A 22,869-nucleotide genomic window follows, 5' to 3' on the forward strand; every position below is an offset into this window, starting at 1 on the left:
GACTGTCGAACTGATTTTCTTTCTAACTTCTTGTGATCTGGATCTTATAACTCTATATCCCCATTCTTCTCTATCGCAGCTGGTCTGGTGCCTATCTTCTCACCCATCTCTACTTCGTATACTATAATCCCACTGATGCCAGAGCCATGGTAACACCCCATCATGAAGCACTGCCGAGACGATCGATTTGACTTCATTTCGCTTCCTCGGTAACCGCACACGGGAGGTGTACCGTGGCTCGAGCAGTGATTCTATGCAGAGATGTAAGATTGCTATGCCAATGGAGGAAATACGGCCGTGCGTGGATTGAACACATTACTCCCCGTGGTGACTTTGAATTGGCCTTCGCCAGTAATAGAGATCCTTAGTATAGAACTTTTTATCCTTGAGTCATGATAACATAATTGGCCAGCACTTCCAACAGCAAGGCCTGCTGGCCCAATGGTAAGGCGCTTGACTACGAATCAAGAGATTGCAGGTTCGAGCCCTGCGTAGGTCATTCTTTTTTGCTTCCTTCCCGTCCTTTTGATCCACTGAAGCTTTTCTTTTGTCGCAGCACCACTGGGCTCAGTCAAGTTGTTTCTCTTGCTTGCTCTCGTTCCAAACTTCGGCTGGGTCTCTTTCTCGTCAAGGCACTTGTCTGGCAGTAAAGGACAATGGGCCTTTGCTCCAGATGCATAGGTAGTTGTTCCATTTGAAGAGATATATATCCCAATGTCGCGAGCCAGCGAGACACGGTCGGATAAGACCCGAGATAATGGTCAGAGAACCTGGATGTATCCTAGTATGTCCCTCGTCAGAGCACTGCTCTGCCCTATTTGCTTGATATCTCTTCTGCACCAATCAAAGTTGCCCGAGTCACTTACTGGTTGCCGGTCGGATTGAATGTGGGTTTCGATCTCGACAGTCCTAGCTTTCATTGTCAATTCATAGGTCAGATTCAAAGAATCAGTACCCCCTTTTTCATGATGAAGAAAGAGGGAGGGACACTTCATGCAACCTCGTATTGAATATTGTGATTTGGTTTCCCAATATGTAGATCGCGGTGGATCTCACCGTATAGAGGGGTTGTAGGCTTCTGTATATGTGGTGTAGATTGCCACATGCCCACAAGCGAAGCGAAGGGAACATATGATCGGCGATGAGAGAGTCAAGAGTTGCTTGATCTAATTGGGATTTTTTTCCCCCGACATCTGAAGAATGTGGCAATTGCAGCAACCATGCAGGTTTCCCGAGGACGAGGTATACGGCCCTTCAGAAAAACTGCATCAAAGTGGCTTCATGCATGATAAGCGAAGTGCGGAGAACGAACGGGAGTAGAGAACCTCCCTGTGGAGGCCATTTGGAGACGATATGTAAATAAGTATTTGTTGAGGTTTTGGTGGAAAATTCAAGCCTGTCCTTTCGGCTTAATGGTCCCCGATAGCATGACAGGCGAAGTAAACAAATCCGAATACCCAAGCTCAACTCTTCTCCCCCTCCCAACCTCCCACGCGCGACGTAATCCCAAGCAGGAACCCCAAACTCCAACTTTCTATCATCCCTCACAAGCTTAGAAAAGTCTTGTCTTATTACGGAGTACTCTGCCTCAAAATACTCAGCCAACCTGTTCCCCGCTCCCACCCCCGTAGGATATCCCATACGTCTTGGAACGCTCGATCATTTACCCCGCAATTCAACGACCAACTCAGCACAACCGCATCCCAGCACCAAGAGGAGAGACAAGAACGACAAAGAAAGAAACGAACAAGCAGACGGAGTCACCACAATGCCGAAGCCAACCCCCATCATCGACTCTCACATCCACCTTTTCCCCAAATCCCACCTCCCAACCCTAGCGTGGTACGGCCCCGAAAGCCCCTTGGGCGCTCAACACTCGGTCGACGAGTACCGTCAGGCGACCTCCCCGACGCCCACCTCCCCCACCACGGGAGAGGAGCACTACCTCCGGGGCTTCATTTTCCTGGAAACCGACCGCATCTCGTCCGTTGACGAGTCCGACCCCAAGCTCGGTTGGTCCCACCCCCTCGACGAGGTCTCCTTCCTTACCCGGATCATCACTGGAACTCCAGTGCAAGGGGAAGGCCATACGGAGGATGATCGTCATCTGTGTCTCGGGATGGTGCCTTGGGCACCTGTGCCCGGTGGCCCGGAGGCGCTGGTCAAGTATATGGGGTTGGTGAGGGAGAGGACTGGGAATGTATTTAACAAAGTCTGTGGTGTGCGGTATCTCGTGCAGGATAAGCCACAAGGGGTGATGCTACAGTCTGGGTTTGTGGAGGGATTGAGGTGGCTTGGGAGGGAGGGGCTGGCGTTCGATCTGGGAGTCGATGCGAGGCAGGGCGGGATGTGGCAGTTGAGGGAAGCGGCGGAGATGATGAGGAAGGTGTTTGAGGACAAGAATCAACGGGTGGTGAGGATTGTCATCAGTGAGTCTTTTCGATGCACATCTATCTCTATGAAAAATGGTTGACTGATACATGTTTTAGACCATCTGTGCAAACCGAACCTCCGGCTGCCGTATCATGGGCCGGCTTCTGTTGTCACGCATCCGGACTTCTTGGAATGGTCCTCTTTAATTACGGCAATGGCGCAGTATCCCACAGCTTATATGAAGCTGTCCGGGGGCTTCTCGGAGCTGTTGCCGCTGGAGGAGAAAACAGAGCCGGATCTGAAGGCGCTGGTGGATCGGATCCAGCCGTGGACTGATGTCGTGTTCAACGTCTTTGGACCGGAGAGGGTCATGTTCGGGTCGGACTGGCCTGTCTGTAATGTGGGTGGTGGTGGGAACACGGTCTCGTGGGGCCGGTGGAAGAGGGTGGTCGAAGAGGTGTTGGACCGGAGAGGCTTGTCCCACGAAGAGAGAGAAGATGTTTGGGGCGGCGTCGCGGCTAAGGCTTACGGCGTGGAGATTTGAAGGATTCCGGTTCACACTTATACTATATACGCGCATTATATGCAATTTGTCCTAGTCATAATACAGAACTGATCTATTGAAGGTTCACAAACAATCCACCATCCACGAGTAGCTGTGCGCCAGTCTGTTGTTCATGCCGTGGTCAGCCATGGACTTTGCTTTATGAGACATAACAATCATAGTACTCACCACGTAGCTACTCAATTCCTCACATGCCAGGAACACGGCGGGTCCCGCCAGATCTCGGGGCTGACCCAGTCTTCCCAGCGGAATTCTACCTTCCATGTATGTTCTCTTCGCAGGGTCACTCATGTCCTCATCATTCAACTGCGTACGGATAGTACCGGGCAACAGAGCATTGCAGCGAATGCCATACTTGCCCAGGGCCACGGCGGTCGACTGCATGAGACTGAGCACGCCCGCCTTGGTGGGGGTGTAATGTGTTTGCTGCCCTCCTCCAACCAGCGCCGAGATGGAGCTGATACCAATGATCGAGCCGCCCGGGGGGGACTGGGCCAGCGCCATCTGTCGTGCTGCCGCCTGGACTGCGAAATATGCACCGGAGAGGTTTGTGTTGAAAGTGTGGCCGAGAAGGGATGGGTCGACTCTGTTCAGTTCACGCATTTGATCAGTCGTCATGCCAAACCCTCCGTGGCAGATTCCAGTAGTAAAAGCGGTACGCACTCCAAGAACTCTTCGAACTTGCAAACCCCCGCATTGCTCACAAACACATCCAGCCGGCCAAATGCTTCGACGGTCTTGGCAACGAAGTCTCGTCCGGTCTCGGGCTGGGAGATGTCGCCAGCAACGGCAATGAATCTGCTCTCATCGGCGCCGGCCACACCAGACACATCTTTGCGCAGTGCCTCGAGCAGAGGCTCGTCTTTCGGGCCCCCGAGGTGGTTGACGGCCACTTTGGCGCCGTGACGAAGATAATCTAGAGCAATGGCCTGAGCAATGGGGTCAGTTGATCGAGCTGATACTGCCTGGAATGGGTTGTAGAGTCAGAAATATCACTCACCCGCCCAATACCAGTTAGACCACCTGTGATAGCGGCGACTTTGCCGACGAGAAGCTGTGGAAGAGACATGATGTCGCTATGTGTTTCGTGCGATCAATTTCTCACCGGACCTCGTAAATTTGGCTCTTGAACAGAATAGATTTGGAGGATAAGTCTAGTTATGTATCACCATCTAATTGGGGCCTCGCTGGAAGATTCACCCTTTTTCAAATCCCACAATTCAATCCCACCCCGCCGAGGCGATAAGATAGTGGGGGAGTTGGAGTCTGGAAGGGGCACGGCCTCGGGTAGTTCGTGGCATTGATACCCCGAGCAATGCAATTACCCCACACTCGCTCGTGTCGCTACATCTAGCCGGCTGGGCAGTGCACAATTGATTTGCCACGGTCGGAATCACTGGTAAAAATTTCCGGTCTATGAACACGAAGCACGGATACGAACATAATGGAAGAGAAACAAGTAAAAGGAAGAGAGATCCATAAGTCATACATGGAAACATTAAGGAGCAAGGACAATGAAAAGTGAGATTCATGGCGCGCTGCGCAATTTTGTAACAACGGCCCCATCAAGAGAGTGAACGCTATGCAGTACGGTTGGTCTCGTGCTGCTCTGCTACCGGAGCAGGCAGCCCCCTCTGGGGAGCCGGGGTGAGGATAGTGGAGGCGTTGATGAGGGGAGCAGCGGGGTTCAGCTCGAGGCCAAATCCGGGCTTGTCCAGGATAGACACATCAAGGTAGCCTTGAGTGGGAATGGGCTCGTTCAAGAACAAGTTACCGAAGACAGGCTCAACCGTACTGCCGTCGGGAGAGTTGGCAAGGTACTCCTGGAAAGGCGTGTTGGGCTGGGAAACAACAAAATGGTAGGAGTAAGGACCTGAAGCGTGGGGAACAACTGGAATGTCATAGGCAGCGGCCATTGCCGAGACCTTGAGCAGCTCCGTCAGACCGCCAACCCACATCACGTCAGGCTGCACGATATCCAGGTTGCGGCCCTCGATAAGCTTGCGGAATCCGTAGCGGGAGTACTCGTGCTCACCGGTGGTGAACTTGACCGTAGGGTGAGCTCTCTTCAAAAGCGCATGGCCGTCGAAATCATCGGGAGTGAGACACTCCTCCCACCAGTCAATGTTAATGCCCTCAGCCTCACAACGCTTAACGAGCTCAATGGTGTAAGGGACATTTAGGGACATGTAGCAGTCCACGCGTAAGGGAAAGTCGGGGCCGACCGAGTCGCGCTGCTTACGCAGGTAGGCAACATTTTTCAGTAGACCCTCCGTGCCCTCGTCGGGACCGTGGGGGAGTGCGACCTTAGCGCCAATGAAGCCGGCGGACTTGGCAGCAGCCGGCTGCGGCCCAGTGCAGTAGAAATGTAGGCGCGAGCGCGTGGCTCCTCCAATGAGTTTGTAGACGGGCTCGTTGCGGATCTTGCCCACCAGATCCCAGAGTGCCAAGTCAATCACGGAGATGACGGCCACGGGTAAACCCTTACGGCCGTAAAACATCGAAGCCCGATACATCCTCTCAAACAGGTCGTTGGTATCACGGGGGTCTAAGGAACAGAAAGAATGGGTTAGCCACCATCTAGTCGGTTGACGAAGACAGTTGACACTCACCGGCACCAATCAAGAAACGCTCGAAGTGTTGGTGGACCAGCCAACAAGCAGGGGGACCACCGAAGCCCGTGGCGAAGCCTTTCGTCCCATCGGTGGCTTCAAGTTCGACGCAGAAAGAGCCCAGGACATTGATACCCCACGAAGTTCGGGAGCCACGGTACTCCGCCCATTTGGTCATGGGAGTCGAGATGTCGCTGTCAATCAGCCAGTGACCACCCTTTACCTGAAGGCAAAAGTTAGACCGTCCCTCCTACAACCGAGTGCCGGTCGTGACTTACATTGTGATAGTCACCTCCGGAGCCGACTCCGCTCGTGATGAAGGTGCGGACCTCCTTGATGCGCGGGAAAGTGGTCGTAGTGCTGCTCATGGTGTCGATGATCTATCAGCAACGGGAGGTAAACAAACTCACAAATCAACTCTAGAAGAAAGACCAAATAGAGAAAATGACGAGGAGCAAGAAGAAGAAAGAGGATTTCAACGATTCTCCTGGAAAGTTTCTCATATTTGAAGACAAGCAACCGGGATCGCGTCGAGGGGCCCTAATTCTCCATTTTGCCGGCCGGGCAGCGCGAGCTCGGGATAATGCTGGCCGAGGTCAACAGTAGGACAGTTGGAGAAAACCCACCCTGCGTGTCAGCTGACTGGCGGATCGGACCTTGCCCCATTCTCTGCAACGCGACAAACCAGACAAAACAGACAAAGAGCGCGGCGAAAGATTGCGGGGTGAAAAGGTTATTCCCGCTTTGGGCCCTAGGCTGTCCGCACGTCCGCGTGCTTTTTCACCTTTCTGCCTCTCTCCTTCGCTTTCCCGGCTTCTTTCTTTTGTTCAATTCGGTTCAATTCCTCCCCCGATCTTCACATTAACCCCTCTCCTGTCATCATGAGGGCTTTTGACTACTGATACCAATTATCGTGGCTGGACCGACCTGTTTACCCACCCCCTGTAGATCCCGACTCGCCAAAGGACCATGCCGAACTCTGCAGAAGCTGCAGCAACAGCTGCAGCAGCTCCTCCTAACCGTCGGACTCCACCACCATCCCGACCTCCTGGCGAGCCAGAAAGATATCAAAGCGGAGATGAATCTTGGTCTGCCGCTGACAGTGATAATGACCGTGCGGCCCAGAATGATCCGAGTGCTTCTCGAGCACTGAAGCGCAAGCGCCCCCTCACGGTATCGTATGTCTTCCTCCCCTAGCCCTTCTCCAAACAAGCTTTTGATCGGTGATTGCTCTTTCATCATCTTGCTTCTGCATCTGCCCTGTGCTTCCCTTGGTGAAACGGTAGTCGCTGTCGTGTCGATCTAGCTAACCTCCTTACTAGATGTGAGCTATGTAAGCAGAGGAAAGTCAAATGTGGTAGGTAAGCCGCGTGGTAGTGCAATGTTACATACTTGCCTTGCTAACCTTGCTAGATCGAGCTCAGCCCAGCTGTGGGTGGTGTGCGCGTAACGGCCAGTTGTGCGAGTACAAGGAACGGAAAAAGCCTGGCCTTCGTGCGGGGTATGGCAAGGAGCTAGAACAGCGGCTCGGTGTGTATTCTGATTGTCGGCCCATGCTTCGGTGATTCGCTCAACTGATGTGCGTTGTACAGACCGCCTTGAGGAAGTTATTCAGACTCAAGCTCGCCTCATAGAGAAGCACATCACTGGGGGTCAACCACGTCTGGGTCAAGATGCTCCACATCCCGCACCTTTCTCATATAGTTCGCCTTCAGAACCTTCTGCAGCTCATGGCACCAGTCCCCAGACCACGTTCTACTTCCAGGAGCCAGCATCATTTCCGCACCCACCTCGTCAATCTGATGCCTCTATCACTAGTCCCTCAGACATGTCAGTGCGAAACACAATACATAATCACCTTTCGAACGGCATTCCTTCCACAACAGCATTGCCGCACATCTCTAATAGTTCAATGCATAATGACTATACAGGGAACGAATCTTCTTTGAAAGTTCCGGTGTCGTTGTACAACAGTCAGGAACAGTCGCTAGCAGACCCGGAGCTCGATCTCCCTCCGTATGATCTGCTATATGCACTGGTTGATCTTTATTTCGAGCACATCAATACATGGTGTCCCATACTCCATCGCCGAACTACGCTCGATACGTTCTTCGGACCCACACCGTTGGAGGAAGCTGACAGGGTGGTACTTTATGCTATTGTCGCAACCACACTTCGCTTTTCGAATGATAGTCGACTCAACGGCCAGAATAGGAAGCGATATCATGACTCCTCCAAACAGAAGGTGCTTCTATATGGCCTGGAAAATTCATCGGTCAAAGCGCTTCAAGCTCTCGTCATATTAGCGTTGGACTTGGTAGGCTCGTCTAACGGGCCCCCCGGGTGGAAGTTACTTGCGCTGGTCACGCGATCCGTGGTCCAACTGGGCCTGGCTGTGGAGTCCAAATCTTCACTCATTGCTCCCGTGTACCCCTCAATCTATACCCTACGCGCGGTCACTCTTCCGGATCCCGATACCTGGATCGAGGATGAGAGCAGAAGGAGACTATTTTGGATGGTGTACCTCCTAGACCGATACTCTACTATCGCTACTGCATTTGACTTTGCTTTGGATGACAAGGATATAGACCGAAAGCTTCCATGCAAAGACGAATACTTTCACAAAAACCAGCCAGTTGAGACTCGGTGGTTTCGTCGCACCAGCGATCGTGCTGATTATATGAGCCGCGCCGAGAATGTAGGAACATTTGGACTCTACGTGGAAATACTAGGGATTCTCTCACGAATCCATACGTTCCTGAAGAGGCCTGTCGACATAGGAGCACTTTCCGACGTCGAGGAATGGCAAGTGATGTATCGCAAACTCGACAGTGAACTCACATCCTGGGAATTCAATCTTCCAGCCGAGTATGCCTATGAAAACTCGTCCCGCCTTTTCAGTGGACCGAAGCATACCCGAAGTCTACACTGTGACTGGGTTCAGTTACATGCTACATACCAAACGTGAGTTCTTTCTATGGCTCGAATCTGTTATAACTGCGCTCAAACCGCTCGAGAAAAGCTTACACTGATGTAGCGCTGTGATTCGACTCCATTCGTCGGCAGCCTACCCTACCACGCGGTCACCAATATTTACTCCATCATACAGTGCTAGCCAACGGTGCTTGCTGGCAGTTGACAACATTCTTTCTGTGACCCGCCATGTCGTAGACAATAATATGCTAGACAAGATGGGACCACCCTTTGCGTTTACGCTCTGGGTGTCTGCTCGCCTGCTACTTGTCCATGGATCCACCATCGCCCACATTGTTAGCCCTGACATCATCTTCTTTGTCGACACACTCTCTCAAATGGGCAAGTACTGGAAGGTGGCAGAGCGCTACAGCTCACTCCTACAGCGTGTACTGGACGAGTATGGCGAATATCAGCAGTCCGGCGCTAACGAGGGTGAGCGCGTCACGCCCTCGTCCGTCAAAATTCTAGCAGACATGCGTCGCTGTGCATTTGATCTCGACTTTCTTATCTCACGCCAACCGCGCTCCTCTCCGGGCGGCAGCCAACCACCAGCCCCTGCAGCCGCCCCAGCACGCAATCTCGCCCCAAATGAATTGGAGTATCTTGACGTATTTGGCTTTTTCAATGTTCCACGAGTACCCGCCGGGAGGGGTCCGGATATTCTCAACATGGATATGGGTAACTCGGTCAACGAGATGTCCATCAACGGTCTTGCCGGCAACGGCAATGCGACGGACTCGGTCGTGGTTAGCGCCAACACTAACACGAACGAGTTCAACATCACAAACTACCTGATACCGACACCAGAGACAGACTGGCTGTTTCGACCGAGTGGATGAAAGAGCTCTGACGGAGCTTGCTTATCAAGTCAAATGATACTACCACTTGAAGACCACCAACACGGGGAGAGAAACTTAACTCGTACCCACCGAATGATCGGAAGACTTCAGCGAATGCGTGCGAACAAATCAGTAGCACCGCTCATGTGGATTTGACAGGGTGCCACTACTTGCACCACTTCATACTCTGGCGTGGGAGCGCGCAACAGAGCTCCAGCGCCTCATACGCTAATCATTTCAAAGGGGAGCGGCAGCGCCATGTATCTCTCCCGGAATACGTAAGAGGACAAAGCGGGCCAAATGATGTATGCCAGAGTGACAGGAAAATTATTTCTCACATCGTTAGACATACGGTGGAAGGCTTTTGGCCAGGGGATATCGTCCTGCCACTGACCAATACATAATAGGAAAATCATCGCGCGCGGTGTGTATTTACCGCGGGTGGCAGGATAACGCCATCAAGGATTTGACCAAGACATATACCTCTTGGGACATCTCAAACAAGGCTCATGTCGTCTTGATAGAATGCATGATATCATTTACTGTATGATTTAATGTGACCATATAAGCTATCAGGGTCTCGGTTATAGTAAATTGTTTATGTCCAAACATAACCTAAGAAAAACATAGTTAATCACAGAAGAGAAGGAAAGGAAGAGAAAACATATTCACTTCATACTTCAACAGAAAATAGCCTCAGTAACAGAGAGAAACAAGGACAAGTCAGGTTCCAGCTTGACTTGGAAGATCGAATCCATTCTCGGTGCGTAAGAGGTGAATGATAAAGGTTCCAGCCCAAAGGAGAAGAAGTCTGATGCATACATTCGAAAGAGACAAGGAAGTAGAGGTTTGACCCCAACAGAAAAGTATGCCAAACCGACATAGGTGAAGGATAGGAAGAATTAAGTAGCTCAGAGGCCTTGGATCGGGAGGTTTTTTCTATTGGTCGACCATCCGTAGTTCCTTGAATGGCCACTCGGAAGCTCTTCTAACATAGTAACGGCCGGCCTCATAGGAACAGATATGGCTGGGAGCATAATGCTAGTGTCGTGTGGATCAAGGCGAGGCCAACGTTAGCACCGAAAGGGCTGAGTTCTAGGACCGAACCAATCTTCATCCCTGAAAGTAAGGGGAATCAAGCTCCACTTGAGTTTGAATCCTCGTCGGCTGGCTCAATCCGAACAAGGACTTCTTCGAGAAACCCCTCTAAGAAAGATGATACTTGAGCGCCCATTCCCACGGGAGCCTCATTATCCCAACGCTCGATTCTCGTGAACATCCCGCACAGATCGTCCACAAGAGACTCCATCATCTCATGGGCGTGGTACTGACGTGACTGTTGTTTGTATGCATCGGTGCCCCCTTCGCCAGCGGTGTTGCGGGCAAGAAGCTCTAAACGGCGTCCGCGGCGGAATATCGCAGCCTTTAGGGCAGGTATGATTACACTGTTCAAGGCAGTAATTTCGACCGCAGGGGACTGTGGCGATTGGTTGCTTGTCCGCGAAGCATTATCAAAGGAGTCATCGGTGGTGACGTGAAGTTGGCTTTGGCTATGCTTCATTGGGATGGGTATGTTCTTTGGAACTGGCACAGGCTGGGATCGCGACGATGGCGACGGCGGCGACATATGTCTGGGTGTTGGAGGAGGTTGGGAATGTGGCTGTGGCGGTGCGAACAACTGGCGCTGCGGTGTCGATTCCATTACAGGTATGAAAGCCTGACTGGAAGGGCCAGTGACTGCGTGGGCGGGAGGATTTCTTTGAAAGGGTGTGTCTTCTGTGTATCGTGATGATTGCGTCCTCTCGTATCCCTGTGTTGCTGGGGTAACGTGTCGGTCTCTCGAGGAGGCAATGGAAATATTTGGCGGTTGATCGAGGTTAAGAAAGCTCAAGTCTTCGGCCAACGCTTGTTGCAGAGCTCTATCGTACTCATTGCCAGGGCTTTCCTTGGGCTGGCGAACAGCTGGATCTTGTACATAAGGTGTATGTGGTCTGAACTCTGAGGCCGAAGACTTCATGGGAGATGGAGGCAAAGGGATCTTAGATGGCGACGATGGCACGGGTGCAGCATTACGCTTTGGCGGCATCGGCACAGTTGGGGCATTGCTTCTCTCCCTCGCAACCCCCTTGCGACTGCTTACCTTGGGGTTCTGCTCAGCAATATCATGAGTTCGTGCATTCATGTCTGCTTCTTTCATGGGCTTCAGCGCAGGAGCTCGCCCCCCTGCAGGGCGAACAGTGCCAAAGTCCCAGAGATCGTCCTCTTCGTCGACTGGGGTGGTCCTGGATGGCGGGTCTTGGTAATTGTCCTCCTCCTCATCGGCCGGATTGTTGCCATGAACAGTATTCCAGCGCTCGTAGCGTTCAATCAACTCGGTTAGGTATGTCGTCTTTTTTGCCCTCTTAATGAATGGATGCTCCAACAACTCCCGGGCTGAAGGTCGCTCCCTCGGGTCCCTCCTCAAGCAAAGCTCCACGAAGTTCTTGAAGGCTTTGCTGTAGTCCCCTTGCAAAGTCGGGGGAGGGTTTTTGGGAATCAAGAACAACACCTTCATAGGATGAATGTCAGAGTAAGGTGGCTCTCCGTTCGCCAACTCAATTGCAGTGATACCAAGAGACCAGATATCGGCCTTGTAATCATAACCCGATTGTTTGATCACCTCTGGTGCCATCCAGAACGGGGTTCCCACAAATGTATTCTTCTTGGTCATTGTTGCTGACAGTTGACTGGAGACGCCAAAGTCCGCGAGCTTTACCTGGCCATTAGATGTGAGAAGGATATTGGCAGCTGTTTGACAGGTCAGATGGGAATGCATGGTTGTGAAATGGACTTGTTGGGAAACGGCACCTTTGACATCCCGGTGTAGCTTCTTATCGCTATGCAAGTAGTCCAGTCCCCGAAGCAACTCTCGCAGAATGATCATGATGTACTCCTCGGGTATTGTGCCCGGGCGCATCAGGTCTGAGCAACTACCTCCCGAGCAGAACTCCATGACGATCCATAAACTAGAGCCCTTCAAAAACGAGCCATGATACCTGGTCACATAGGGCGAGTTGAGCTCCGACAAGATAGCAATTTCTTGGATGATATCTTCCACCTCATCTTCAGCATTTTCCACGTCGATTATCTTGATCGCAACAGAGGCTCCGGTACGTTTATCGACACTTGATTCGAAGTACAGCGTAAGCGATGACCTCATGGTATTCCTCTAGCGCGAAATAGATATTGCATCATACATACCCTTTATATACTTTTCCAAAACTCCCGCCGCCTACACGAGTATCTGTCAGGGAATCCAGCGAGACGCCAAGGCGACAAGGGAGCACGCACCGATGCAATTCTGCTTCGTGTAAATTGTCTCTGGATCCACAAGACCTTCCATATTGGCGGTGGTTGAATCCGCGCGTTGCGGTCGTTGCCAAACTTGACCGTGGTTCTGCAATGGTCAAAGTAAGAATCAGTACTGACAAGCAGACGCCGAGATATTTATGTGAGGAACAAGCCATAAGGCAGTTGATGGGCTAAGACATCTCAAAGAGCGCTACAGTGAATAACTCGTCCAATCAGCCTGGAAAGAAAAAGGACAACGTACCGATTGTTTAGATTTAGCGAGGAAAGGAGGCGTGGACGACTGAACAAGATTCAATAAAGTATCAAGGACATCGATGAGGGGCAGAGCTATGCCAGAAATCACAAGGGTGAAAGTCTAGAATAAGCTCAAATGCCGTCCGTGGGTTGAGAGACACTGGCCGATCAATGCACGATCAGCAGGCGGAGTTGTTTATCCTCGGGCCTTGAACTGAAGAGGAAGAAGATAAGAAGGGGGAGAAGGAGGAGCAGAGGCAGAGAAGGTAGACAGATAGATAAGTGTCCTTGCCTTGAATGTCAAAGCAGGCGCAAGGGGGCTTAGGATAGAGCTCAGATGGCAGATAGAGAAATTCAAGAATCTCCTTGCATCCATGGTCAGCGCCAAACATGGACAACAACAAGATGCGAGAGAGGGAACCGCCCGGTGATTGGGGCAACGCGGGGTTATTTTCTGCCTGTTCAATGCCTTGATTCCTTGCCAATGGTGGAGCTCAACCCATAAAGGCGGTCAGGGATTGCGGGTACCTACGGGCCATGGCTGTGCGGGACCAACAGCCACAGTGGGAAAGAAGTAAAGAAAGTAGGTAAGTATTGGCATGATCCATCCATAATGGAGACTGCCTGGCACTGACACCAGCACCAACCCACCACTGTGCTGCTAGCAACCTGGTAGACTATTTACCTTACATACAATACCCTGGATGTTTTCTCCACACCGTTGCTTGTATCTAAGTATCTCCTGGAAATCATGTGTCTCATTGCATCCTGCCTTGGATCTATAGTGCCCCCTTCTCATGTGTGCTCCTATCCTCTCAGATTGTCTTCTGATGAACAGACCCTGAATGTGCTTCTCAGATGAGAAGCCCCCCATCGTAGATCGCAACATCCAGGCCGAAAGGGATACAACCCCCAAGAATAGATAGGGCCATCCTTCCAAACTCGATAATCGATCTTGAATTCCTCATCACCAGGAACGTCCATTCCTATGGGAGCGATAAGACCCAGTCGAGGTAGCCCCGGCGCCTCTAGCACCTGATGGATGATGGATCGCCGGCGATAATGTAAATCATTCGTTCTCAACATAGCCAATCATTACTGTTCCGTTCTTCAAGCCGGCCTCCTCAATGCTCGTCTCCAAGGAGTCGATCAAGTTACGGCCCATGGAATTGAGGTCGAATTCCACTCCATGTTTGTCCGCCAACGGAGGTTCGGCTTTTAGCCACTCGTAGATCCTCCGAACCGGATCTGCCAAAGCGAAGCGGCGAATGACCCTTCCAGACGGGTGACGGAACTGAATGCGCGTGGTTGTGGCAGGGTCGGCCGGTGGCTCGGTGTGGGGTTGGTTGTCTGGGATGGCAGCGAATGCACTATGCTCGCCTTGCTCCTCTTCGTCCATATGATCATCTTCCACATCAATTGCTCTCCCCTTGCCTTTGACATCTCCGGTACTGCGGGTAAGCTCATCGGGATCCTCCAATTTCGGAACTTGGGTCGCCTGTTCACCGAGGCTGTTCCTCATAGCCATCTCCATCATTTCCTCCTCAGTCATGGCATCGATACTCTTCTCCTTCTGTTCTGGCTTGCGCTTAGCCACGGGGTTTCGCACGTTATGTTTGAGACTATAACGGTCCAAGAATTCGTGGAGTTGCATCAAGAACTCGGCAGCCCTCATGACTGGAGGACCAGACCAGACCTTCATCTGTTCCCCCGTCCGAGGATCGATAATTGCTATGTGAGGGTAATTGTCCGATACGTCGCTGGCTTGAAAATAATACTGCAAATAGGGTGCGGCACGTGGATCGTCTTTAGAGTATTGAAGAAAGACGAAGTGTTCCTTGACGGTATCTCGTACTCCAGGGTCTTTCCACAAGTCCCGGTTTAGCACCTGGCAGTCAAAAATAGAAGAATCCTGAATGTTGACCAGCAACCACTTCTCGTTCTCGCGCCCTTCCTGTCGGGCGGAGTCCCAGGGAAGCCGAGACATGATCTCAAACGGCGGGCGATACATCTCAGCCAGCATGTTTTGTTTACTTGAGGCTTCAGAGGCTCCACCAGTCGCTGCTGCCAGTTGCTCACGTTGTGACGCTTCATCCTCCCCTTGCCATATCGATGCCGTATCTCTCTGGTTGAAGATGCCGGGACGATCTTGAGATTGAGACGCAATGGGTTAGTCACTATTGACAACAAATGAGAGGTACGGCATCGTAAGGCTATACTGACTGTGTCGTTGTTGCCGGGCGCGCAGCTGGCCCAAGATGCTGGCATGCATATCACCGTCGTCAAAGTCCGCTCCTGGACCCACCAAAGTCTCTGTGGTGCGGGCCATCGGTGCGCGCACTTCTTCTTCGGCGTCCCCGCCTCTGTACATTTCCTCCTGGAGTCGACGAGCCATGGCCGCATCATCTTCAAAGTGAGCACCGTGCGACGGCTGGTTGCGGGCGGAGGAGCGGGACTCATCTACCGTGATGTCGTCGTCTGAGTCGATATGTACAACCCCGGAATCATCTTCAAATCCCCTAGCGCGGGGAGGTGGCTGAGGTGCCGAAGTTGATGGCACATGGTCTTCAGTTAGCGGGGCTCCTCCATTTTCGAAGTAAAGCTGCATAGCCTGCTCGATGTTGAAATCAGCAAGCTGCAGGTACTGAATTGCGAGCTCCGGCTTGGAGCCGGTAATTTCAGTGAACTGAGCCACCACATCGCCGTCCATGACAGGCAGAGAACGCTGAAAGTTGTTGAAGCAAAAGAAGATGCAGACACAAGGTGTGGGGTATCAGGCCGCTGTGACGGATAACGCTATGCAGTAGGAATCGACTGCAACGTTGATGGGTGAGGAGAGCACGATGATGCAAACAGCTGCAAACTTCAATGACGGTATCTGGGCGGTGATCAATGATGGTGGCACATTTCAAGTCAACGAGAAAAGTTTGATGAGAAATCCAGAGTTTGTAGAGGATCTAGGAATAGCTTTATCCTAGCAGTAAGTATAAGCCATGAGGAAGAGCTGGTAAGGAAGTGTAAAAGTATGAAATAATAACAATCCAAGGTGTCAATATCCCAATTGTACCAGCTTAAGGTGCCCAGGGCTGGATGACTCTCCCTCCCACATTAGGTAGAATTAGTGACGCACTTCGTTCCAACTTACTTAGCGCCCGCGCATCGGGACCGGGACGTCGGATTATGTAACCTTTCTCGTGATTGATCCCGTGACCTACCCTGAATGACGACGCGTGAACGCGCCGAGGGAGCGCGTCGTGGATAGCGGCGCGGCGCTAAGGTCGGGCGAGCCTCCAATTATGCCTCCTTGGGAAAAATAGGTCCAATTCAATCCACCACACTCATTCCACCCCGTTTGTCCACACCAGTCTCTCTGTATCCCACCTGTACTTGCCCTCTTTTGGGATATCACCGACTGGCTCACTCTACTTGTGTTTTATTTGTTCATCATCATCGCGCTCTTGCCGTGATTGTACTTGCTTCCTGCGTCTGTCAGAATATAATGGCTGTATCAGTCCTGGGTAAGCGCCAACGGGGTGGTATCGAGACAGAAGGTACGGGCGGCCATCATATCTCATGGCTTTCCTTCCTGAAAAGACTGTCGTTACGCATACTAACATACTTTCTTCTTTAGCCCCTCAATTGCTGCTTCGCAGTGGAAGCAAGCGTCGAGCACAACCGCCTCGCATTCGTGACGAACCCGAGTCTACTGTACTACAAACTCGCCAGCTTCGCTCGAGGACAATCGACAACAGTATCACCATTCAGCAAGAGAACCAAAGTCCAAAGAAACAAGCACCTTCCAAGGACGATACAACAGAGCGCAGTTTAAGAAACAGCAAAGTTGTTTCCCTGGTCAAGCGCAATGCCACCTCTGAATCTTTCAACGGTAGGTTACTTGAGAGAGTATTGCATGCGACATTGACTAATGGGAATAGACGAAAATTCGACACCAGTCGAGTTCAAGACTCCATCGAAGTCGAGATATCGGGATGCACTAGAATCCCCACCCATCACTCCGAAGCACCGTGTTCAGGTTGGCTCAAAGTCGTTAACTCCGCGTACTCCCCGACATGCAACAATCTCAACGACTGCAACAACTGCACAAACAATCTATACACAAGCAAGGCAGCTGTTCGCACGTGGCGCATCGTCTACACGGATAGTTGGAAGAGAAGCTGAACGGCAAAAGCTACGCAGTTTTATACAAGACGGCCTGGAAGGTCGTACAGGTGGCTGCTTGTATGTCAGTGGTCCTCCTGGTACTGGAAAGAGTGCTTTGATTCAGGAGGTTTGCAATGAAATGGACCTTTCATCATTCAAGGTCGCGCATATCAACTGTGCAAGTATGCGAGCGGCCCGCGATGTCTATAGCAAGCTTATCGAGGATCTTTGCGAGGATTATGAGGTCTTCAAGAAGAGTGAAGCAGACCGGCTACGCTCGATGTTTCTACCAAACAGCAAACAGGATGACCTATATTTGGTTACTCTGGATGAGATCGACCATCTTCTTACCGCAGATGCCTGCATTCTCCAGTCTTTATTCGCGTGGTCCTTACAGAGCGAGTCAAAGCTGATGCTTATCGGAATTGCCAATGCACTTGATTTGACTGATCGGTCGTTGCCGCAGCTGAAGGCTAAGAATTTGAAGCCACGCCTGCTTCCATTTCTACCTTATAATGCTGCCCAGATCGCCAGCGTTATCACTGGCCGACTTCGTTCTCTGCTGCCAGAAGGCCACAATGCGGATGCAAACTTTATTCCTTTTGCGCAGCCTGCTGCAATCCAGCTGTGCTCTAAAAAAGTAGCATCGCAGACTGGCGACCTACGCAAGGCGTTCGAATTGATCAAGCGCGCTATCGACCTTGTGGAACAAGAAACCCTTCAAAAGCTCGAAAAACAAGAAGCCGATGCTGAACCCCGAAGTAAAACGATCCTGACTGAGAATAATAATCTGTCTTCGATCAGCACAATCTCACCCTCCCAAAGGTCTATGAAGGCATATACGCCTCTCACCGCACCACGAGCAAGCATCGCGCATGTTGCGCGTATCACTTCCTCTGCTTTCGGCCAGGGCACTGTCCAGAGACTACAGGGTATCAACCTCCAGCAGAAAGCCGCGATCTGTGTATTGATTGCACTAGATCGACGACGTCGAGAGACGGAAATCCCAGGGACTCCGTCTAAGAACAGAACTTTGGCACCCACGGTTAAGCAAGTCTATGACGCGTATTGCGCCCTGTGTCGTAAAGACAATCTTCTACACCCTCTGACATCTACGGAGTTTAAAGATGTACTCAGTAATCTGGAAACCATGGGTCTTGTGGGTGAATATCAAGGCCGCGGTCGGGGTGGCACAGTCGCAGGCGGAACGGACATTCGACGCTCTCCCTCGAAGCTCGGTGCTGGTCCTATGACGCCTAGCCGAGCTCTAGACGAGCAATGCCTTGTGTGTTTCGTTTCTCAGAAGGAGATCGAGAGCCAGATCGCTGGACCGGGAGAAGGCATCCTCCGTAGGCTGCTCTTGGGCCAAGTCTAAAATTCCATACATCTCACAATACTCGCATTCTTGGCGTTTGGCTATTTAGCCTGCACTGCATTATGGCATTCCACTGTCTCTTCATGGTTCAGTTATTGGTGCATTCGAGCTGTCCAGCGATTCATCACTTCTACTCAGCGTTAGCATGGCACGGCACGGCACGGTATATACTTGGTACAGCGTTGTATATTAAGTTGATTGGTACTATAATTCAATGCGGTTATTATTATCGTACATCTTATTCACTATCTTCCTGTCGCATTGTATTGGGTGATGATTGCATGGCCGATTTCTATTGGTATACTGAACGCTGCGAATTGCCCGACGAGGTCATTTCAGGTCAGATCCAACAAATGATGGACGAAATGAGATTCCGCGATATGCAGGATAAGTTCATGAAAGAGATACACGAGATACAGATAGATAAATAGATAAAGTAGAACTATGTATACACTAAAGATAGAACAAACATACAAAGATGCTGGGTATGTTAAAGAAAGAGAAGAACGAGCATCGTGTATGGAGGGAGATGCCAGGCCACGGAGCGCGGGCTGACTTGGACGGGAAACAACCAAGGACGAATGAAGCAGGCAACAAAAACGAAGAGGAGAAAACAAGGAGCGAGAATGAATCCGCCGACTAGCCCTTACCGTACCTCTCCCGGCTGATAAGACCTGCTCTCATGCCCGAGAAAAGGAAAGAAAAGGCATTAGCTGTCAGCAGACACATTTCATGTGTAGGCAAATTCCCCCAGTTCGCTGTATCAGCTTCGTCATTGGGGAGAAGCGGAGGACAAGTTGCAGCTACACGCTGGCTGAAAATTGGCAGACTGACAAAGAATGGTCATTGATGGCTGCACACATCTCCATTCTGTCCCTCCCTCTCCCGACCCCACGATGCGGTTCTCCAAGCACGACATGCAACAACATTCGAGACGTTCAGATCATTTGAGTCAATCAGTCAGTGAGTGAGTCCATCCACACATCAAGTGAGGCACATTTAGTCATCGTCCATTGGTTTATCTTCCAATGTGACACCCTTGGGTTCATTCTCGACGGTCGCCAGGCTGCTCCGCTTGCTGTCCGATCCGTTTTCGCTGTTCACAGCAACGGGAAAGCTGGACCGATTGCCGAGGCCGGGTTTACGGTTGAACATGACACTGGAGAGGGGGATCGAGGTGCGTTTCTCTGCTTCCTGCGTGGGCGTGGCAGCGGTCACAGGGCTCATGGAACCGTCCGATCCCGTGACAGGAGGAGGACTTGACGCCTCAGATTCAGAGCTGACACTGGCGGCGGGAGAATCACTTGCAGCACCGTTGGTCACAGGAGCCTCTGCAGAGTTGATGCCCACACTGCTCATTTTCTCTGCGGCCGTTGGGGAGTCCACATTTGCAGGAACGTCGAGGCTATTACGAAGATTGGTTCTCCGCTCGGTAGGGCTCGTGACGTTGACAGGGAATCGCCCAGCCTCTGAGGCGCCGCTAGAACGGTCCCGACGATGCTTCCGTGGGGGGTTGGGGCTGTGGGCGCGGCTACGGTCAACAATGGCACGGTTCCGTGCTTCCATGGCTGCACGGCGATTGCTCTCGTCGGTACTGATAGCACGGGGACGGTTGCTGGTTCCACTAATGCCGAGAGCGCTCGATTGTCGTTTGAGCTCGCCGAAAATGGCATCCTTGTGAGCGAACAAATCGCGGATCAGGCGATAACTGTGGCGCTCGTTCATCGTAAGACTGCTCTCGGTGCGGGGCCGAAGGATGCAGGGCGAAAGTGCCTGAGCAAGAGAAGATACATAAGCTTCGTCGGCAGACGTCAGGTCTATCAAGCGCGTAAAGTGGGTCATAATAGCGTCAAGCGTGGCGATGTTGTTTAAACGGAGTTGTCCTAGTGTGCTTTGGAGGACCTTGATGCGGCCTTCCTCTGTGGTCTCATGAGCGGTGGTAGAGTAGATTGTCTTAACGATTTCGTAAACTTGAGAAGAAACAAGCGAATCTGCTAATCTTAGTGTGGATCCAATTGGGAGAGGGAGTCAATACGAACCAGGCAACTCAAGAAGGTATAGCTTCAGAGCGCTGGCAATAATAGGAATCTCGTATTTCTCGAGAATGTCATTATAATCCGCCTTGCTGTTATTCAATGCATTCCGGAGATGGTGCGTTGCCCCCAGGGGTACATCATAGAGCCATATCGCACGTCGTGCCTCGTCACCCTCCAGTTCAGGGTAGCCTAAGTCGGTCAGTCATAAGGAAACCACCTCGATATTGCAGTGCTCTTACGATTGTCGAGGTACGTCAGGATTGTCGTAACGATGATAGGAACCCGCTTGCGATCGGCTCTAGCTCTAGCTTCGAGATCAACGCCAAAGTTCTGATCTGGTTGCGAGTTAGAATTTCAACCGCACATGGTCTGGAATTATCAAATCCTCTACGTACCTTCCACGGAACCGTAATAGTTCTCGTAAGCCTGCACGCGAGGAACAAAACCTCCAGTCCGGTAATTCTCCAGAAGATATCTGAGATCACCCAGGGGTTGGATAGTCTCCTGGTACAGCATCATGTGATCCACGGTGCTTTGCAAGTTAGGGATCACATTGCTGATAGCCCCGGAGAAATCCAGGATCACAGCTTTGATTGCCTTCAGACGGTCCAATTCACACTGCTCCATGAAGCGCAGATTCTCAACAATCTCTTCCTCGAGCTTGCATCTTATCAGATCAAGTCGCCGCACAGCGGCCTTGTACCGTTCATCAGCCTCGCGAGCTTCTCTGCGCAACTTCTCCGCCGGTGTCTCGTTCGGGTATGGGTTGTTGAGGGGGTTCCATCCGGCGAGCATCTCGGACACAGAGGACAGAGGAGATTCGCTGCCATCCTCGCTGGAAGCGATGGAAGTTACCCGCATCAGCGGGCTTTTCTTATCGGGGATGCCTGTGAGTTGGAACACCTTAGGGCGCCACTGGTAGCGCATCTTGGAACTGTTGGCAAAGGTACTGCCCATGTTGCCCACCAGACGGAGAAATCCATTGTCGACAAGGTCCTGGCCGATTCTCTCACAATAACTAATGCTGGTCCCGTTCAGGTACTTTTGGATATAGTCCACAATGTCGGCACCGGTCGAAGTGTTCTGGTATGTCCCAATGATGGGCACCTTGACATCTCCCATCTTGATGGTTTCCAGCATGTGGATCAGCAGCTTCTTCAGATCCTCCGGAGGATAAATGCGATCACCGATCTCGACCGGTTCCTCCTCCTCTCCCTCTTCTTCCGGCAAGACGATCTTAGGAGTGGGCTTGATTTTCGGGCTGGTTTCAGGGCCCTGGAAGGCCAGCTTATTCTCTTCCTCCAGATCCTCTACAACACGGCACTTATTGAAGTAGTGGCTTCGGAGTTTCTTGACCAATTCGACCTGCTTGGTATGTTCCTTGATGCGGGCCTGCAGATCGTCATGAGAATTCTGTATCCGGGCTTCATGTTGATCACACCAGCGTCGGAACGGAGACACGACTAATTCTCGGATGTTGGACGCGATTTTCTGGTGGTTTTTGGACGCCTCGATCATTTCCGTGCGAACGCCTTCGTAAGCCTGCAGAGAAGACGACAACCCCGCATTAGTACTCGCATAGACATAGACGACCTAACTTAGATTCTCCGAATCCGCTTACCTTCCTCACACTCGCCCCGTCGTCCTTCCCAAACCCAGTTGGAGCCACCCGGTCAACGGCGGGCGCAATGTCCCCGAGTTTAGAACCATACTGGTCTTCCGCGTCCGCGCGCATTGAAGCAATAGTCACAATTTGCTTGTTTTCCACCGCGCCCTGCTGGAGTTTGCCGTAGAGCACCCCCAGACCCGTGGCGTAATCTGGGGTCCAAAACGAATCCGCGAACCCAGGCATTGTGAAGCAAAGTCGGTGTGAGACAAGCTAGAGCCCAAGGATTGTATTCTTGCCTGAAATGGTGCAACAATGCGCAGGGGTTCTTGAACAGTCGGGAAGTCCTCTAAGGTAGAGATGATCGGCCGTCGTCGCCAGCGTGAGGCGACCGGATCAACACACTAGACGGCGCAACGGTAACTGCCCGCCCGAAAAGGACTGTGGAGAAAAGAGAACCGGATAAAGCAGTGAGAGGTGAGGGAGTGACCCGATTTGAGCGCGCCCAGTATAGCGGAAGTTTCAACGATTCCTAGGGTGGCACAGAGTAAGTGCGAAAAGACATAGGCCCGAAGGGGGTGGGGGAGTAAACAAGTATGCGAGAGCGGCTACAGGAGACGACAGACAGCCTAGAATTCGGGGGAGAGGTGGGAAGTGGGAGGTGGGATGAATGAATGCAGCGCCAAACGAAGCAGCAATGCAATGCGTAAGAGATAAAGAGAAAGGAGATCCGAGACAGAG

The 22,869-nt window shown here is 51.7% G+C and overlaps 8 protein-coding genes and 1 non-coding gene across 9 annotated transcripts; 4 read left to right on the forward strand and 5 right to left on the reverse strand.

Annotated features, from left to right (window-relative positions):
• The first annotated feature begins 427 nt into the window (after positions 1–427).
• On the forward strand, positions 428–499 carry BO97DRAFT_t61. Its single transcript has one exon. It is a non-coding gene; the product is annotated as a tRNA-Arg (tRNA).
• Positions 500–1,494: 995 nt separating this feature from the next.
• Positions 1,495–2,974, forward strand: BO97DRAFT_441001 (uncharacterized protein). The gene is made up of 2 exons (XM_025698128.1): positions 1,495–2,429; positions 2,490–2,974. Exons 1-2 carry the CDS (start codon positions 1,769–1,771, stop codon positions 2,915–2,917), a joined length of 1,089 nt encoding a protein of 362 aa, XP_025554774.1. The 5' UTR covers positions 1,495–1,768; the 3' UTR covers positions 2,918–2,974.
• A 16-nt stretch (positions 2,975–2,990) lies between these two features.
• On the reverse strand, positions 2,991–4,007 carry BO97DRAFT_461361 (SDR family NAD(P)-dependent oxidoreductase; the record flags this gene model as incomplete). Its single annotated transcript, XM_025699366.1, has 4 exons — positions 2,991–3,041; positions 3,107–3,524; positions 3,602–3,867; positions 3,939–4,007. The coding sequence occupies 4 exons, from the start codon at positions 4,005–4,007 to the stop codon at positions 2,991–2,993; spliced, it is 804 nt and encodes a 267-aa protein (XP_025554775.1).
• A 511-nt stretch (positions 4,008–4,518) lies between these two features.
• BO97DRAFT_468499 (L-rhamnonate dehydratase) lies at positions 4,519–5,937 on the reverse strand (the record flags this gene model as incomplete). Its single annotated transcript, XM_025699751.1, has 3 exons — positions 5,829–5,937; positions 5,551–5,773; positions 4,519–5,486 (listed from the first exon to the last, which is right to left on the reverse strand). The coding sequence occupies exons 1-3, from the start codon at positions 5,916–5,918 to the stop codon at positions 4,519–4,521; spliced, it is 1,281 nt and encodes a 426-aa protein (XP_025554776.1). The 5' UTR covers positions 5,919–5,937.
• A 468-nt stretch (positions 5,938–6,405) lies between these two features.
• BO97DRAFT_363395 (putative C6 transcription factor) lies at positions 6,406–9,814 on the forward strand. The gene is made up of 5 exons (XM_025692498.1): positions 6,406–6,728; positions 6,873–6,907; positions 6,964–7,080; positions 7,143–8,514; positions 8,588–9,814. Exons 1-5 carry the CDS (start codon positions 6,520–6,522, stop codon positions 9,363–9,365), a joined length of 2,511 nt encoding a protein of 836 aa, XP_025554777.1. The 5' UTR covers positions 6,406–6,519; the 3' UTR covers positions 9,366–9,814.
• Positions 9,815–10,374: 560 nt separating this feature from the next.
• On the reverse strand, positions 10,375–13,016 carry BO97DRAFT_217917 (putative Ste20-like serine/threonine protein kinase). Its single transcript, XM_025690628.1, has 5 exons — positions 12,958–13,016; positions 12,696–12,801; positions 12,606–12,636; positions 12,213–12,529; positions 10,375–12,152 (listed from the first exon to the last, which is right to left on the reverse strand). The coding sequence occupies exons 2-5, from the start codon at positions 12,745–12,747 to the stop codon at positions 10,501–10,503; spliced, it is 2,052 nt and encodes a 683-aa protein (XP_025554778.1). The 5' UTR covers positions 12,748–12,801; positions 12,958–13,016; the 3' UTR covers positions 10,375–10,500.
• Positions 13,017–13,649: 633 nt separating this feature from the next.
• On the reverse strand, positions 13,650–16,051 carry BO97DRAFT_468502 (DNA-protein crosslink repair co-factor UBX5). The gene is made up of 2 exons (XM_025699752.1): positions 15,174–16,051; positions 13,650–15,098 (listed from the first exon to the last, which is right to left on the reverse strand). Exons 1-2 carry the CDS (start codon positions 15,658–15,660, stop codon positions 14,020–14,022), a joined length of 1,566 nt encoding a protein of 521 aa, XP_025554779.1. The 5' UTR covers positions 15,661–16,051; the 3' UTR covers positions 13,650–14,019.
• Positions 16,052–16,287: 236 nt separating this feature from the next.
• On the forward strand, positions 16,288–18,630 carry BO97DRAFT_363404 (AAA family ATPase CDC6). The gene is made up of 3 exons (XM_025692499.1): positions 16,288–16,501; positions 16,582–16,836; positions 16,886–18,630. The coding sequence occupies exons 1-3, from the start codon at positions 16,450–16,452 to the stop codon at positions 18,484–18,486; spliced, it is 1,908 nt and encodes a 635-aa protein (XP_025554780.1). The 5' UTR covers positions 16,288–16,449; the 3' UTR covers positions 18,487–18,630.
• Positions 18,631–19,461: 831 nt separating this feature from the next.
• Positions 19,462–22,517, reverse strand: BO97DRAFT_217989 (GTPase-activating protein RGD2). The gene is made up of 5 exons (XM_025690629.1): positions 22,144–22,517; positions 20,918–22,064; positions 20,762–20,857; positions 20,526–20,711; positions 19,462–20,477 (listed from the first exon to the last, which is right to left on the reverse strand). The coding sequence occupies exons 1-5, from the start codon at positions 22,372–22,374 to the stop codon at positions 19,486–19,488; spliced, it is 2,652 nt and encodes an 883-aa protein (XP_025554781.1). The 5' UTR covers positions 22,375–22,517; the 3' UTR covers positions 19,462–19,485.
• Positions 22,518–22,869: the final 352 nt, after the last annotated feature.

Source organism: Aspergillus homomorphus (assembly GCF_003184865.1).
Source record: "Aspergillus homomorphus CBS 101889 unplaced genomic scaffold BO97scaffold_5, whole genome shotgun sequence".
Taxonomy (NCBI): Eukaryota; Fungi; Ascomycota; class Eurotiomycetes; order Eurotiales; family Aspergillaceae; genus Aspergillus; species Aspergillus homomorphus.

Coding starts and splice junctions, on each gene's coding strand:
- BO97DRAFT_441001 (XM_025698128.1), top strand. CDS start 1,769: ATGCCGAAGCCAACCCCCATCATCGACTCTCACATCCACCTTTTCCCC. Junction 2,430..2,489: donor GGTGGTGAGGATTGTCATCA/GTGAGTCTTTTC, acceptor TACATGTTTTAG/ACCATCTGTGCAAACCGAAC.
- BO97DRAFT_363395 (XM_025692498.1), top strand. CDS start 6,520: ATGCCGAACTCTGCAGAAGCTGCAGCAACAGCTGCAGCAGCTCCTCCT. Junction 6,729..6,872: donor AAGCGCCCCCTCACGGTATC/GTATGTCTTCCT, acceptor CCTCCTTACTAG/ATGTGAGCTATGTAAGCAGA. Junction 6,908..6,963: donor GCAGAGGAAAGTCAAATGTG/GTAGGTAAGCCG, acceptor TAACCTTGCTAG/ATCGAGCTCAGCCCAGCTGT.
- BO97DRAFT_217917 (XM_025690628.1), bottom strand. CDS start 12,747: ATGGAAGGTCTTGTGGATCCAGAGACAATTTACACGAAGCAGAATTGC. Junction 12,530..12,605: donor TTTGGAAAAGTATATAAAGG/GTATGTATGATG, acceptor CTTCGAATCAAG/TGTCGATAAACGTACCGGAG. Junction 12,153..12,212: donor GCTACACCGGGATGTCAAAG/GTGCCGTTTCCC, acceptor CCTGTCAAACAG/CTGCCAATATCCTTCTCACA.
- BO97DRAFT_468502 (XM_025699752.1), bottom strand. CDS start 15,660: ATGGACGGCGATGTGGTGGCTCAGTTCACTGAAATTACCGGCTCCAAG. Junction 15,099..15,173: donor CGCCCGGCAACAACGACACA/GTCAGTATAGCC, acceptor CTCAATCTCAAG/ATCGTCCCGGCATCTTCAAC.
- BO97DRAFT_363404 (XM_025692499.1), top strand. CDS start 16,450: ATGGCTGTATCAGTCCTGGGTAAGCGCCAACGGGGTGGTATCGAGACA. Junction 16,502..16,581: donor GGGTGGTATCGAGACAGAAG/GTACGGGCGGCC, acceptor TTTCTTCTTTAG/CCCCTCAATTGCTGCTTCGC. Junction 16,837..16,885: donor CACCTCTGAATCTTTCAACG/GTAGGTTACTTG, acceptor TAATGGGAATAG/ACGAAAATTCGACACCAGTC.
- BO97DRAFT_217989 (XM_025690629.1), bottom strand. CDS start 22,374: ATGCCTGGGTTCGCGGATTCGTTTTGGACCCCAGATTACGCCACGGGT. Junction 20,858..20,917: donor CTATTACGGTTCCGTGGAAG/GTACGTAGAGGA, acceptor ACTCGCAACCAG/ATCAGAACTTTGGCGTTGAT. Junction 20,712..20,761: donor CCTGACGTACCTCGACAATC/GTAAGAGCACTG, acceptor TGACCGACTTAG/GCTACCCTGAACTGGAGGGT.